This window comes from Sinocyclocheilus rhinocerous, unplaced genomic scaffold, assembly GCF_001515625.1.
Source record: "Sinocyclocheilus rhinocerous isolate Xijiao unplaced genomic scaffold, SAMN03320098_v1.1 scaffold1334, whole genome shotgun sequence".
NCBI lineage: Eukaryota > Metazoa > Chordata > Actinopteri > Cypriniformes > Cyprinidae > Sinocyclocheilus > Sinocyclocheilus rhinocerous.
Genome location: NW_015626864.1, coordinates 850,202 through 865,256, shown reverse-complemented (window position 1 = coordinate 865,256; position 15,055 = coordinate 850,202). Strand labels below are relative to the sequence as shown.

Genomic DNA, 15,055 nt, shown 5'->3' with positions numbered 1-15,055 from the left:
CTATCAACGAGAGGAACATCTGTACTTCCTCAACAGACAACGAAACAGAAATTTTTTGATTGTTAAAAAAAAGGTGCGCTCGTTCAAAACAGTTGCGTTCGATCCTTCGCTGGCTGTGCTGATTTAAATCTAACGGGTCTGTTGTGTCTCGTGTCGCAAGTTCAGTGACGCAGGTAGTGACGATTCTCTCCGGCCAATCCGTGATCAGCAGAGTTTACACGTCACATTTTGGTAACGGTACGGTTCGCTTGGAACCTCAACCAAGGTGGTACTGAAAAAAGTACCAGGTACTGTACCCAGTGGAAAACCCCCCAAAAGTGAACCTTACCGTGCCGTACCATGCAGTGGAAAAGCGCCATTACATTTGTATCCCAATACATAAATATTTTCATAACAAAATGGACATTTGGAATGAAGAAAGTCACGTGACCAAGTGATCAACATGATTAATCAAAATTAGAAGCAAGGGCTGCTTTGTTTTTGGTTTGTATATCCACAGTCCTAGTTTCGTTTTTTCTTTTTGAATGACAAACATAGACTACTGCCACCTGCTGGTACAGAGTTATTTCCTGATGTAGGCACAAAATGTGCGTGCTACTTGGCCGCTGTCTATGTTCAAGCGCAACTTTTTGGCCCAGATGCAGGCAACGCAAGGCAACACAAGTCAGCTTTTGTAGCTAGTTCTTTGATGCCTGTTCAGTGTGTCACGGCCTTAAGATCTTGTGGTTATACCTTGGAAACAGTGGGTATTTTAATTTATTCTGTGTAATGCTGTGTAACTTTGTTGTCATGATGTGTTGCCATAAAGCAGGTAAATATGATAATTTTTGCACAATAATCTTAAAGCTGCCACAGAAACATGACAATCTGTAAAACACTGGAACAAATTCCACTCAGAGCAATTTATATCCGTAACGCATAATCATAGTTTATCCCCCTAGATTAGACATATATCTTTCTAACTAATGATCATTTAAACATTTGTACAGTACAATAATCAGCAGGTTGGCATAACAAAAATATGATTTTTTTTGTGGTTGGTTCTGTGGAATCAACATTTACATGTTCTTGCAGTACTTGTATTCAACCATGAACACTCCTTTAAAGGGGTCATATGATGCGATTTCAATTTTTCCTTTCTCTTTGGAGTGTTACAAGCTTTTGGTGCATAAAGAAGATCTGTAAAGTTGCAAAGACTAAAGTCTCAAATCCAAAGAGATATTCTTTATAAAAGTTCAGAGTCAGCCACATCTACCTAAAACGGCTCGTTCTAACACGCCTCACACATGTCTACGTTACGATGTGGGAAGATTTGCATAACGCCACACAAATGTTCACGCAAAGAAAGAAGGAGTAACTTTTATTCTCGCTGTAATATTGAAAAGTGAAAAGTGAAAAAGTGAAAAGTGACGTGACATGTGGCCAAGTATGGTGACCCATACATTCGGCCAATCACAACGCACTGGATAGCTGGCCAATCGCAGCACACCTCGCTTTTTCAGACCGATGAGCTTTGTAAAAATCGACGCGTTTCAAAAAGGCAGGGCATAGAGGAGAAACAATAATGTACAGTATGTGGAAAATATAGTGTTTTTTTTACTTTAAACCACATAAATACATTTCATTACACCAAATACACAAAATAATGTTCTTTTTAGCAGCATCATATGACCCCTTTAAGGGTGGTTGTATCCACAGTGAGGCTTAAAAATAATGTTTAACTTCTATTATGTACCACACTGTACAATTCCCTCCACTTCACCCATGTAAAGCCTCCCATCTGAGCTGAGAACTTTGAAGAGTGTGTATTTAATGTGCTCTTAGCCTGACCGCAACCTCTGATGCTTGCTTTGCCCTTTCAATAACTCACAACCTGTGTTCCAATTCACAGAGTCCCTATGCAGTGCTTACTGCTCCCTACACATTGACCAATTCACTTGACAAAAATGGCTCATTTGGCACCCTGCAATGTCAGCGATGCACAATGAGATGCACAGATTACAGGTCTTAAATATAAATATAAATGGCCATACTTTCATATGTGCATACATGCATCAAATATAACACATCCATTCCCCTTTCTTTACCCATGAAAAACACAGAAATCAGGTCTTTCTCACTACGTGTCACTGACCACAATGAATGGTGGCTGAATTTCCCTGCACACTTCATGTAAAGTGATATATCGATGTACACTTGTTCCCTATACAGAGTAAATTTATATGCAGAGCAATTGAAACATTCCTGTTCTGCATCTCCTCTTCTGCCTTTTCCTGACTCCTTCGTTGTCTTTCTCTCCCGCGTTCCTTCTACATATATATAGAAATGTATGTAGCAGCGGTTGCCATGCCAACCAATGCAGCCCACAGAGTGTGTTTGGGGTGGGGTAGAGAAAGACAGAAAGAGAGTGGATGAGCGAGAGAGAGCGTGTAAAAGTAATTATTAAGAAAAAGACAGGGTTGAAAACACTCCTCAATCCCCTCTATTTAACCACCACCTCCTGTGGCATGTCACACATCTCAGTCGTTTGTTCACATGCATGCTTTCACTCCCCCATCTGTGCTTGGGAACCACAGTGGCTCTTTTATATTCTCTCTTTCTCGATCGAATTGTCCTATAACACTTCTTTTTTCACCCTCTTCATCTTTCTGTGATCATCCCTTAATGCCACATTTCTCCAAGTCACGTTTCTTCCGTTTCAAACTGTTCTTTGTCTTTTTGAATGCCTCCATTTAGATGTAAGCGTGTTGTAACTGCATGTTCCTCTTCCTCTGTTTCACACCCACGTGTTTCATTTTAAAACAGTCCCCTCTTCTTTTCCTCTCTCTCTCCCACTCTAGTCTTTTTCTACCTCCCTCTCCAGCTGTCATATTCATCCTTTCTTCTCTCCATCCATTCTTGCTTTTTTCCAGTAGCATTCACTCATTCGGCAGCCGTTTGATCAGTGTTTTCTTGCATTCAGACTTAGAAATGATCCAAAGATCTGCTTTGAACACTGCATTTGAAGGTTATGGACATTTTTTGGTCTGAGACCATGCTGAAAATCTGGGATTCAAATACCAATCTTAGGCTAGAAATGAATGGTCCGATGTTCTTCGGATCATTCTTAATTCATTCTGGAGAACATGTTTATCAGATTTTGCTCAAAACTGAGGCGTAAATGCAGCTCAAGCGCTGCTTGTCATTATAGCAAAAAAGAGACAATTACTAAGACATTCACAAATTACTCAAATTGCCATGACAATAACATAATTTGTAATAAAATGTCATTTTTTTATTCAGCTTGGAAGCATTACATTTATCAAAAGTGACAGTGAAGGCTTTCACAAAGTTACCAAAAAAAAAAACTATTTCAAATAAAAGCTGTTCTTTTGAACTTTCTAGTCATCAAAGAATCCTAAAAAATATATATAAATCACAGTTTCCACAAATATATTAAACAGCACAAAGTAAGAAGAAAATATTTCTTGAAAATATTTTCCAAATCAGCATATTAGAGTGATTTCTGAAGGATCATGTGACACTGAAGACTGGAGTAATGATGCTGAAAATTAAGTTTTAACTTTTAATTGCGTTTAATTGTAATGATATTTCACAATAATACTGTTTTATTGTATTTTTGATCAAATAAATGCAGAGATTCTTTCAAAAAGAATTTTAAAAAATCTTACCAACCCCAAACTTTTAAACAGTTTTTGAACAGAACAAAATATATATATTGTTTTATTTATGTTTTTATTTATAATTATTTATACGATTAAAGAGGAAAGCAGTTAAATTAGATACATTTTTTTGGTACTATTTTCTTCCAGGTTTAAACGTGGAGACGTGCACTATAATGCTTTTTTACATTAGCGATGTGTCATAACTACTGTATTCATGACACTGTGTGACACCACATCTTTTCAAACAGTGAGAAACAGCATACTGAAACATGGGTCACAAGTGTTCGGTTGCAAGGTGCAAATGTGAAATTGTTGCATGGCTTCCCCTGCGATGCTGAAAGAGCAACAGGCTTTCAATCAATAATCAACACTTCTGAAGTGTTTGTGTGCAACAAGCATTTTTTTTTTTTACAGCAGAGCATCTAGATTTATGGAGAGGTGCAGGATTTTTTGAAACAAAAAATTGATTGTATCAGTCTGACACTGATAGTGCAGGCTTTAAAAACAGTATCCATTAGTGAGTCCACCAGTGAAAATACTTCCTTTTTTTTTTTGCATTTATATAATTAAATTCAGGGTTTTTTGTTTGTTGGTTTGTTTGTTTTAAGTAAAATGTTGAATTGAAAAATTGCAATGAATCTGAAAATGTTTTATTTGGGTTGTCTGCATTTTGCTTTAAAGGTATAGTTCACGAAAAAAAAAAAAAGACAGAACAGGTATGGAGAACTTTAGCATTACATCACTTGCTCACCAATGGATCCTCTGCAGTGAATGGGTGCCGCCAGAATGAGAGTCCAAACAGCTGATAAAACCATCACAATAATCCACAACAAATCCACATGACTCCAGTCCATCAATTAAAGTCTTGTGAAGTGAAAAGCTGCATGTTTGTAAGAAAAAAATCCAACATTAAGATGTTTTTAACTTTTAAAAACTGTTGCTTACAGCTAAAATACATGTCCTTTACCATAATATCACTTTATAGTGAAAAAAATCAACTGTTCTGAATAAGGAGAGAAATATGCACAGATCAAGTACTTCAGAATATGTTAATTGATGGACTGGAGTCATGTGGATTATTGTGATGTTTTTATCACATGTTTGGACTCTCGTTCTGACGGCACCCATTCACTGCAGAGGATCCATTGGTGAGCAAGTGATGTTATGCTACATTTCTTTAAATCTGTTCCGATGAAGAAACAAACTCATCTACATCTTGGATGGCCTGAGGGTGAGTACATTTTAATTTTTGGGTGAGCTATTCCTTTAATGGCAGCAGCACTCTTGATGAGTTCACATCATGTCATAAATTTGCTTATTTGATTAGTAGCAGAGAAATATTATACCATCTGAAATATTTTAGATTCATTGATTTTCTTTTTAAATTAAATGTTCAATAATCTTTTTAAATTACTGAATACATTTTTTAATTTCAAAAAAGTTATTTTTTCATTTATATTATCCATTAATTTCCAAGTTTAAATATAATATTTTAGGTTAGATTGTATCCCAGATTTTCAGTGTGGACTTTAGAAACCTGCTGTGTTGTGAATCAATGTTGCAGAATAACAGACTCAAATGATCACAAATGCAAAAATGCATTAATGCGGATTCACAACACATACAACACTAACTGATTAAATAAAACATTTGAAAAAAAGTGGACAGATGTGGCATATTAAAACATTACAGGCACAAATGACTGAAAGTGCAAATGCAGAAGAGAAAGCACTATGCTCTCTCTCTCTCTCAATGTGTGTGCGTATCCCAAAGTACACGTGAGCGAATGTGTTGCATGAACCGGCCAGGCAGGTGCATCTGATGAGCAGTTTGACAACACACTCCCTGTCTACACTGTCCCAGCTAAATACGACATGAACATCTAATGCTTCCGTGTGTGCCAGTGAGAGAGGCGTGTGTTCCCATTAAGCATGAAATTAGCAGTGCAACTGTGCTCGTTAAGTATCCCAGCGCTCCTATGACTCCCCATTAACACTGGGTAAAGCACAGGGGACGGATAAGCCAGCACATCGCTCGCCTAGAGTTAGCAGGGTGGATGGAGTCCAACTGATTATGGTGTCAAGAGGTAAAGTCACAGAATTAGAAACATCTTAAAGGGGTCATATGATGCGATTTCGGGGTAGGGGCGTGTTTGTTTTGGTGATTTCAAATATCAACATTGGCTACCAGAAATCGCTGAATGAATCATCAACGAGTGTCTGCGGTCTTTTCGCGTGATGGAAAAGCCTGATGCTTTGCATAAAATAAACAATTTTATTCATAAACATACAGAATATAATACTTTGGATGTTAAAACATGTCCTCAGAGCTGTTTATTGTTTGTTTATTGTCAGGTTATTGAGTCACAGCATGTTTAGGCTAGAGTGAAATGCCGGGCGGCGGTCTGTTAGTAGTTCCCCGGCGAACATGACTCCATCTCGGGCACGAGAACCAGTGCCGTTACGGTGGAAACAGAATAACAGAGACTGGTCGATTACACGTGAATTACTTCTGTTTAATGTTGAATTTTTCTTCTAATGTTTGTTAAACGAGTTTAAATATAGGCAATATGTATAGCCTATTAAAAACGATATAAACAATGCTGTAAATGATAAATAAAGGAAGCTATCATGCAAACCAGTGGTTGTGTGGAGTATTTTAGAAAGGTTTAGAGGACTTAAGTTAATCTGTAAACATTATTTAATGTATGAAGGTTCTGTCCTATATTTACCCAGCCCTTGGGTTAATAACAACCCAAATTGGGTTGTTTTTAACCCAGTGTTTTTTAGAGTGTAATTATGTTGCATATCTAAATTAACAATTAAATAATTAAAAATCATAAACATAATACAAGAACACGACCCTTAAAGGCACAATATGTAAGATTTTTTTATTAAAATATCCAAAAACCACTAGAACAGTATTATATATTTTGCTGACTTGTGTTCTTACACTATCCCAAATGTTTTGAAGAATGCTTTCGAGCCGTGTGTCACGCTCGTTCAGCGGCCTCGTTTCGCTTCGACGGCTTTCAGCCCTACTCTGCTTTATTCTACTACGTTAATAAATCATTAGCTCATCCATGAACATGATTTCTGCCCGAGCCCCGTCGGATTGCATCGGCTGGATGGATGAAGACCACAACTTCCATGATTCCACACTCAGTCACGGAGTCATCAAACTAGGCCTTTGCCTCTTTGTTTATTTTGAATACGCGCCCTCTAGCGGCGAAAAATACATATTGTGCCTTTAAGTATAGCTTGGACAGACAGACTAAAACTTTTTAGTTAAAAAAAAATTATATTATTATAATAATATAATTATATATTATTATTAATAGAATTATAATAATTTACAATAATAAATTAAATTTTTTCAGTTTTTAATTTAACCTTAGTTTCCAATTTAGTAATTTTGTTATGTGCTTTTGTAATTTTTATTAGTTTTTAGTTTTTTATAATTAGCATTAAATTTATTTTTATTTCAGTTTTAATAATTTTTGTACTTCAACTTAAATTTATTTAATTAGGTTTCTGAAGTTTTTTCATCTCATCTATTTTTATTTTATTTCAGCTTTATTTCAATAAAAAAATTTGTAATAGTTTTAGTTCATAAAAACACTAGACAGCAGACCTGTGATAAGCTTACATTCAATGATATGAAATACAACAAACAATATATTTGACTTCTAAAGCCACTTTTGTCTAATCAGTGATTTCATCCTCCAAAATAATGTAATCTTTATGAATTCTTATGAATTTCTTCATTTTGATATATATACACGATTAATTCTGAATATTCTAAACAATTAATTCTTTTTTTTTTTTAATGATTGGCAATCCTTGTCTCAAGCATTACGATATATCTGATATTCTGATTTTGTCTTTTATACACTGCAGTGTGAGTTGGATGAATAGTGCCCTTCTTGAGAAATATAATGGAACCTGTTCCATTAAAACAAAGGCTGTTCAGGATGGGGGTCATTGATTTACCACCAGGTTTCAGCAGCAATGGCTGCCCCTTTAAACACCCTGATTACATCGGGTGTACTGAGTTCTCAAAACTGCTTAAAATAGGTCTCCTTGAGACAGTCATGATTATGCATTCAGCTGCAAAAATCTTGAGAATGTTGTGTTAAAGTTTATGTAATATTTGTTTGCACGGTATATTTAACACTGCATCTGCAGTTATTTTCCCCTTCTGTTTTTCCTTTTCTCCAAGATGACAAAATAAATGTACTCGACTCCCTGTTTTTCACTGTGTGGCATTTACAAAAAGTCCCTCTGACATTTCCTTCTCTTTCTGCACTTTTCTCCCTCCGTCTCATCTTTTTTTATTACCTTCTTTCTTATTGGCCAGTGTCTTTTAAAAAAACAAATCTGCATAGCCATTATTTTCCCTCTAATTTTCTCTCCCTTTTTTCTGCCTCTTTCAAACACAGTCATCTTAATGAAGCACATTGCAGGTAGTTACACAGCACTATGCGTCCCATCACATCTGTTTCCAGCAGTTCAGACTTCCACTGACTTAACAGTAGGCACAAGTCTGTTACACCTGCTACACAACTCTGACCTTGGCGGAAGAGAAAGAGGAACATGTGGATGTATGTGTATGAATATTCATGTGAGAACGGAAAACGTTGAGGGGAAAAAGTATAGACAGTGTGGCTCTGTTCCAAACCCTAGTGAGTCTACTGTCTACACAGGCAACTACTTTTAAAGCATCCTAATTAAAAAAGCACTGAAATGCTCTAAGCACACAACTATGGCAGGACACAACAAGTAACAGTCTTTGTGTGAAGGGCAGTACAGTGTCTTCTATGGCTGGTTCTCTAGTGACCATCATGGTTAAAGACAATACAGGTCATATCTATGTGAATGGAGAAAGACTTCAATCTTCAGAACTGGAAATTTCAATGACATACTACATTTCAGTGACATTACATATCAGCAATAAAATCCAACCACAACAGGATCATCAATTTTACTGCATTTTCTCAAATCATGCTAAATAATGGTATTTTTCAGACTGGTTTAATTTATGCACACACATGTTCTATAGAGACTTCATATACTGTATATACTACTGTACCATTCAAAGATTTTGTCACAGTATCTTTCAGTTTGAACTTTGTTTTCATTTGCACCTTTTTCTCCATGCCTTGTTTGTTGTCATGGTCACTCATTTGGTTCGTCATTCAGTTCAGGTGTATGTTATTTAATTATCCTTGTTTGCATGTGTATTTAAGTTACCATGGTTCAGTTCATTGATGTCTGGTCTCGTCAATGTTATGCGTGTTATAATCCTTCTCTCTGTTTGGATTTACCTTCTGTGGATTTATTAAAGACTTCATATCTTCATCATGTTTGTGTTTGTTCTTCAACACAGTAGCGTGACAGGTTTAGGGTCTGTAAGACTTTTTTTTATTTTTTTGAAATACGTTTCTTATGCTTACCAAGGCTGCATTTATATAATTAGATACAGTAAAAGCAGTAATGTTGTGAAATAATATTTATTATTTCAAAATAAATTATTACAAATTAACATTTATTATTTCAAATAACTGTTTTATTTTGTGATATATTTTAATACTTTATGTAATTCATACCGGTGATGGCAAAGCTGCATTTTCAGCAGCCATTATTATTGTTTTATCTTTTCGGAAACAATGATAAAAAAAATTTTTTCGGGATTAGAATAGAAATAGAATAGAAAGTTCAAAAGAACAGCATTAATTTGATAGAATTTGTAATTTACAGGCTTTTTACTGTCACTTTTGATCAAAATGCATTCTTGCTAAATAAAAGTATTCATTTCTGTCAACAACAAAAAAAGACTGACCCCAAACCAATATTTTGTTAATAAATAAATATAAATTATATTATTATAAATTAAAATATATATTAATAAATATTAACACTTTACAATAAGGATTCATGAATTAACGGATGTTAACAAATTAGATAACAAGAACTAACAAGGAGCAATATATATATGTTATTCATCTTTGTTAATGTCAGTTGTTAAAAAATAAAATTGTTCAGTGACTGTTCATGTTATTTGCATTATGCAATAATGCATATTATGCATATGCATTTGTAGGAGTTTCCCTTTCATACGCAAAATTTATGTGAGGACAGTATTTGAATGAATCATGTAACATGAGTTACTAAGGTTTGTGCTAGTCATTTTACTGGTATTTGTGCCATTATTTACCGCCCAAAAAAAGCATGTCTTAACCCATTCTTTGCCTGTGTTGTTAGTAGATTACCCACACCTGATTATCTGCTACGCTAATTTGCACTGCTCTTGGTAGACTGCGTTGGTCATTATGGAAATGCATTGGCTGCGTCTGTATTCTTGTAAGTTTTTTCTTGAACTTCCCACTCTCTGCTTTAATGGTATATTGTTCTCATGCTAATTTGCCCTGTTTAGTAGATCTGGCTGCTTATGCTAACAGATACAATTGATTTTAAATATTAGTAAAAGTTGAAATTTGCAATAAGATTAATAAAAGCTGTAGAGCTATTGTTCATAGTTAATGTTAACTAATGTAGTTAACTAATGGAACCTTATTGTAAAGTGTAAAGTAAATTTACTACAAATTATGCTCTCCTTAAAGAAACTTTTGCCAGATTCTAAAACACAACACATACAGAATCTGGCCAAAGTTTCTTATAGGAGGGCATAATTTGTCCTCATCTTAACATTTGCAATTCAAAAGTCTTAAAATGTCTAGGTAGCAGTTGCATTTGTCATACCTTGGCTGCCATGATCATGGAAGAGCCTCCACGGATGCCCAGGATGGGGATGTGCGTCTGAGCTGAGATGAAGTCCAATATCTGGGCGATGGCCTCCTGATCGGTATCGTCCCCAAACACCACACCCTGGAGCCAGTTCCGTGACATCAGAGCACAGATGCGGTTTATGATACTCTTGGGGTCGGTTTCGTTCATCGTGACTAATTCGACTTTCGGAGGGAGAGGCACGTGGAGGAAGTCCTCTTTCTCCAGACCTTCAGAGAGGGACCCCTCGCTGGAGTTTCCCACAAGGATCACTGCGATGCTAAGGCCTTGAGCAAACTTTGGTGGCAAAGGAGGACCCACTGGATTGACTCCTGGTGGAGGATAATGAGGAGGACTGATTATCGCTTGGCTGCGGTCGCCGCCGCTCATGCCTCCGATGGGCGTCCCGATCCCACCTCCACGGCGAGACTCGCAGGTGGGGAAGAAGAAGAGAGAGAGGAGAAGGAGCGAGAGGGAGAGGGGCGGTTTGGAGGAAGAAGCCAGGGAGACGAAAGACAGGACGCGACAGTCGGAGAAAGGAGAAGAGGAGAGGTGGAGGCTGACAAGCATGGCGGAGGAGTGAAGATACAGTCCCTGCAGACAAAGAAAGAGAGGAGAGAGAGAGAACTTCAGTTTGGCAGCTGAATTCACAATATCTACATGATTTGAACTTGAATCTGACTGGTGAAAGTTGAGTTGCTGTATGCAAGTCAAACCGACGAGAGACCTGTGGTTTTACAAAAAGAGCATGTGTCCTCATTTCAAGGGTTTGTCCTCTTCATTATTGACGTATGTTGGACAGAAATCACAGAAATATAGGCAGTCTTGGGAAATGAGGTCGTTTGCAGCTGTCACACACACACACACACACACACATTTTTCTAACTAAGGACAGACAAAACACTTCTAATATTTATATATAAAGCTAATTAAAATTAGTAGGATGAACCCCAAAACAAATAGTACATTTTTTTTGCATTTTTAGATTGATAAAAATATAGTTTGTAATTTGTACCCTTAAATAACATCCCTAGAGATCCCAAACAGATGTTTTGTCTAATGACAGTTTGGTCCTCAAACTATTGCACACTTTTTTAATGCTGGAGACTTGTCATTGACAATGCATTCTGGGTTTTCTTTATCCACTAAAAAATAAACGTGTTGTGTTTTATCTGTCCAACGTTTCTTATAGCAGAGTATAATTTGTTTTCATCTTAACCTTTGTACCTAAAATGTCCTAAAATACCTAGGTTGCAGTTGCATCTGTCATACCTTGGCCATGATCATGGATGAAATCCCAAGACATACCAAATGGAGATTTTGTCAAATTTAGCTAACTTCTGATGACAATTTGGTCCTCAAACTGTTGCACACTTCTTTTTTTCAATGCTGAGGAATGCATCACAATGCATTCTGGGTTTTCTTTCTCTTGGGGACTTGTCGTTGACATCAGTTTTTTATATTGAGCTAATGCTATTTTCTGACCCTTTTGGGGATATTTGGTTCCTACGGTGTAGACAAAGTCTGGCCCACAAATGTATGCACTTCAAAAATAAGCTCAAAGAGTTCAAAAGACCTTGATTGTGAAACACAATGAGAGAGAGAGTAACTATGTATATACAGAGAGAGAATGAGAGAGTAGTGTGCATACACTGAATACCAAATGCAATTAGATGAGTAAGATACAAGTTGATTTATCAGCAAACAACATATTCACTCACACACACACAAATACACACACAGTAGTGACTGACATTTGCCAATTATCTTTCTGTGAAGACTTTGAGAAACACTTGTTATTTAGAGCCATTTTCATTAGCAGAGGTGTGGAACAAGTAAGTTATTAGCTAATATGTTTGTATCTGTTTGTTGATGGCATTTCTGAAACACGTTTAAAAAAAAACACAAAATCTGTGCAGTTTCATGTAGATCTATTTTCCATTGAAACAGGAAGTATGCATGAACATACACTACCATTCAAAAATTTGGGTTCAGTCAATGTACTTTTTACACAGCAAGGAAGCATTAAATTTATCAAAAGTGACAGCAGAAACATATTATTACAGTATATATACTGTACAGTATACCAGTAGCAGCTTATTTTTAGAGGGTAAAAAAAACTGAACGACATGCCAGCTAACAGCCACAAAACTCATTTCAAGGGGTCTTTAAAGAACAGGCACAGAAAAAAATAATTTAAAAAAATTGAGGAGGACAAAAAAATTAAAGGACAGCATAAGTGAGGCATTGCTCAGAAAGAAAGCAAACACGCTTGAATAAGGAAGACTGCTTTTACAAGGCTAATTATTGGAGGTTTGTCAGTGCTAATTGCAGGTACACATGCTAATTGTGAATTAGCTCTCTTCTGCTGCAGAAGAGAGAAGAGACGGAGGAGGACAAAGTGTGGGAGGAAGAAAGAGAGGGGAAGAGAGAGAGAAATCGGTTGAGGGGGAATGGAAAAGTATAGAGATGAACTGCAAAACGAAATTGAAAAAAAAATTAGAAAATTAGGCAACTAAACAAATGAAGCAAAGACAGAAAGAGAGCAGTGACAAAAAAAAGAGAAAGCGTTCTAATCATCAGCTCATTAAAAGTAGGTAAGCAAAGGGAAGCACACAGATCGGAAGGATAAGCACTAGATAGGGAGATAGAAGACTAGGAGGACAGCAGCTGGGAGAACAAGAGAGGGAGGAGACAGTAAGATGCTCTATTTGGCTCTGCCTCTCATTTTAACAGCACTTGGTTTCCATAGCAACTATTCAAATGAACCTTCCTCCACACACACACACACACACAAAAACAGAGACTGCTATATACAGACACATTTATATAGATTTTGTGGTCTTAAAGTCCATAGTAACACCTATTCACAGTCAACTGAAAAAGGCATTTTATACAAATTGTGAACATACATGATACCACCATCTCTTGCAAAAAAATAAATAAATACATACATAAAATAAAACACACACACCTCCCACACATTTTCTCCTAAGAAGCTAAAGGCTCAATGTCAGCTCCACAAATTTTTTTTTTCAAACTGAATGTTACAGAATCGTCTGAAATGCTCGCACTGAATTACAGCTGATCCACATGTAAAAAACACACCAACTATATGTAGCAGACTTCTGAAATTAAACAGCAAAGTTCCCTCTTTGGGTTTCGGTGGTTTTAGTCCAGAAAACCCTCTACATTGCCAGTAAATCACTCGCATATGCGACAAAATTTTACTCTGGGCAACTAAATGATGTCTATCGTTAGCCATTGGCTAATAAATTCTAAGATTTTACTCGCCAGTATGCCTGTGAGAGGCTAATTACAAGTTTAGCACAGATATATTTTCACTCGCCGAACACTCTGACTGAGCGCTTCAGAGTTTCACTCTCCGTCAACAAATCTGTACTATTTCAGTTCACCTCAGTGGATGCGCAGCATACTTGTATTTGATGCACCGTAAACTCTAGTCTAGTGTGAAGGCACACGACTCGCCGTCGCTTTACTGATAGCGCTGTGTTTCTCACACATGCAAAGAGAGAGAGCGAGAGTCTTACATACCACGCTGAATCGACGCGCCACATGTAAACCATATTCTTTGTTTTATTTTCCTGTCAAAATAACGGGGTTCATTTAGAATTATTCAGCTTTTAAGAACAAGCAGAAGCAGTAGTGGGTGGAACTAATGCGCGAACGGCAATCTCATTGGCTGGCGCTCATCTATTACCGTCCGTTTTAATTTCAGCAAATCAGTTCGAGGGAACGCCGACAACTTGATTAATATTCATGAACCCAGCGGCTCATCAATCCAAGTGCGTTGTATATTGTTAGTATAGTAGTAGAACTAGTAGTAGTATTATCTTTTTATAATAATTACTATTATCTATTTTTTAAAAGTAACCCTGAATGGCCAACAATATCTTAAGCATCACCACCAGTCCTAAGTTCAGTTAAAATGACAAATAAGCATTCATACATGGTTACCAAGTTTGAGTTCTAATCACTGAAGTTCTATTGTAATTAATAATAATTAAATAGTGCTTAATTATCATAATATCGTAATATAATGCTTGATTAACTGATTAAGAAGCTAAGATTTAAGAAGCTGTGCCATTTTACAAAGATAAACAGTTTTGGTGAAATTATATATATGTGTGTGTGTGTGTGTGTGTGATTTGTGAAAAAAGCAGAGGGGGGGATGATTTTGAAAACTTTTTTTTTTTGAGAGCAAGGCTTTAAAGTATAATGTTAGTGTAATCTGTTAACAAAGCACATCATAAACCCGTCTTTTTAAACAAGTACCAGATAATGTGTGTCATGTCACGAAATGTTTTTAATACGATTGAAACTGTAGGCTATTTAACGTGATCACAATTTAATAAAAACATTAGGCCGATTAATTAATTTCAACGGTTATTCAAACAACGAATAAATTATATAGGAAAGTGAGCAAAGAACATAAATTGTACAGTATCAACGGCGCTTTTTGAAACTCCGAATCAGTTAGAACAGGGCTGTCCAAACTCGGTCCTGCAGGGTCGGTGTCCAGCAGAGTTTAGCTCCAACCCTAATAAAACACACCTGAACCAGCTAATCAAGCTCTTACAAGAC

The 15,055-nt window shown here is 36.5% G+C and overlaps 1 protein-coding gene across 1 annotated transcript in view; it reads right to left on the bottom strand.

The window, feature by feature from the left end:
• Nucleotides 1-15,055, bottom strand: part of LOC107718709 (glutamate receptor ionotropic, NMDA 2B-like) — a 99,856-nt gene that overhangs the window by 69,809 nt on the left and 14,992 nt on the right. The window contains exon 3 of the mRNA XM_016525910.1: nt 10,427-11,044. Within this exon, the coding sequence (XP_016381396.1) occupies nt 10,427-11,044 (618 nt within the window). The remainder of the gene's footprint in view (nt 1-10,426; nt 11,045-15,055) is intronic.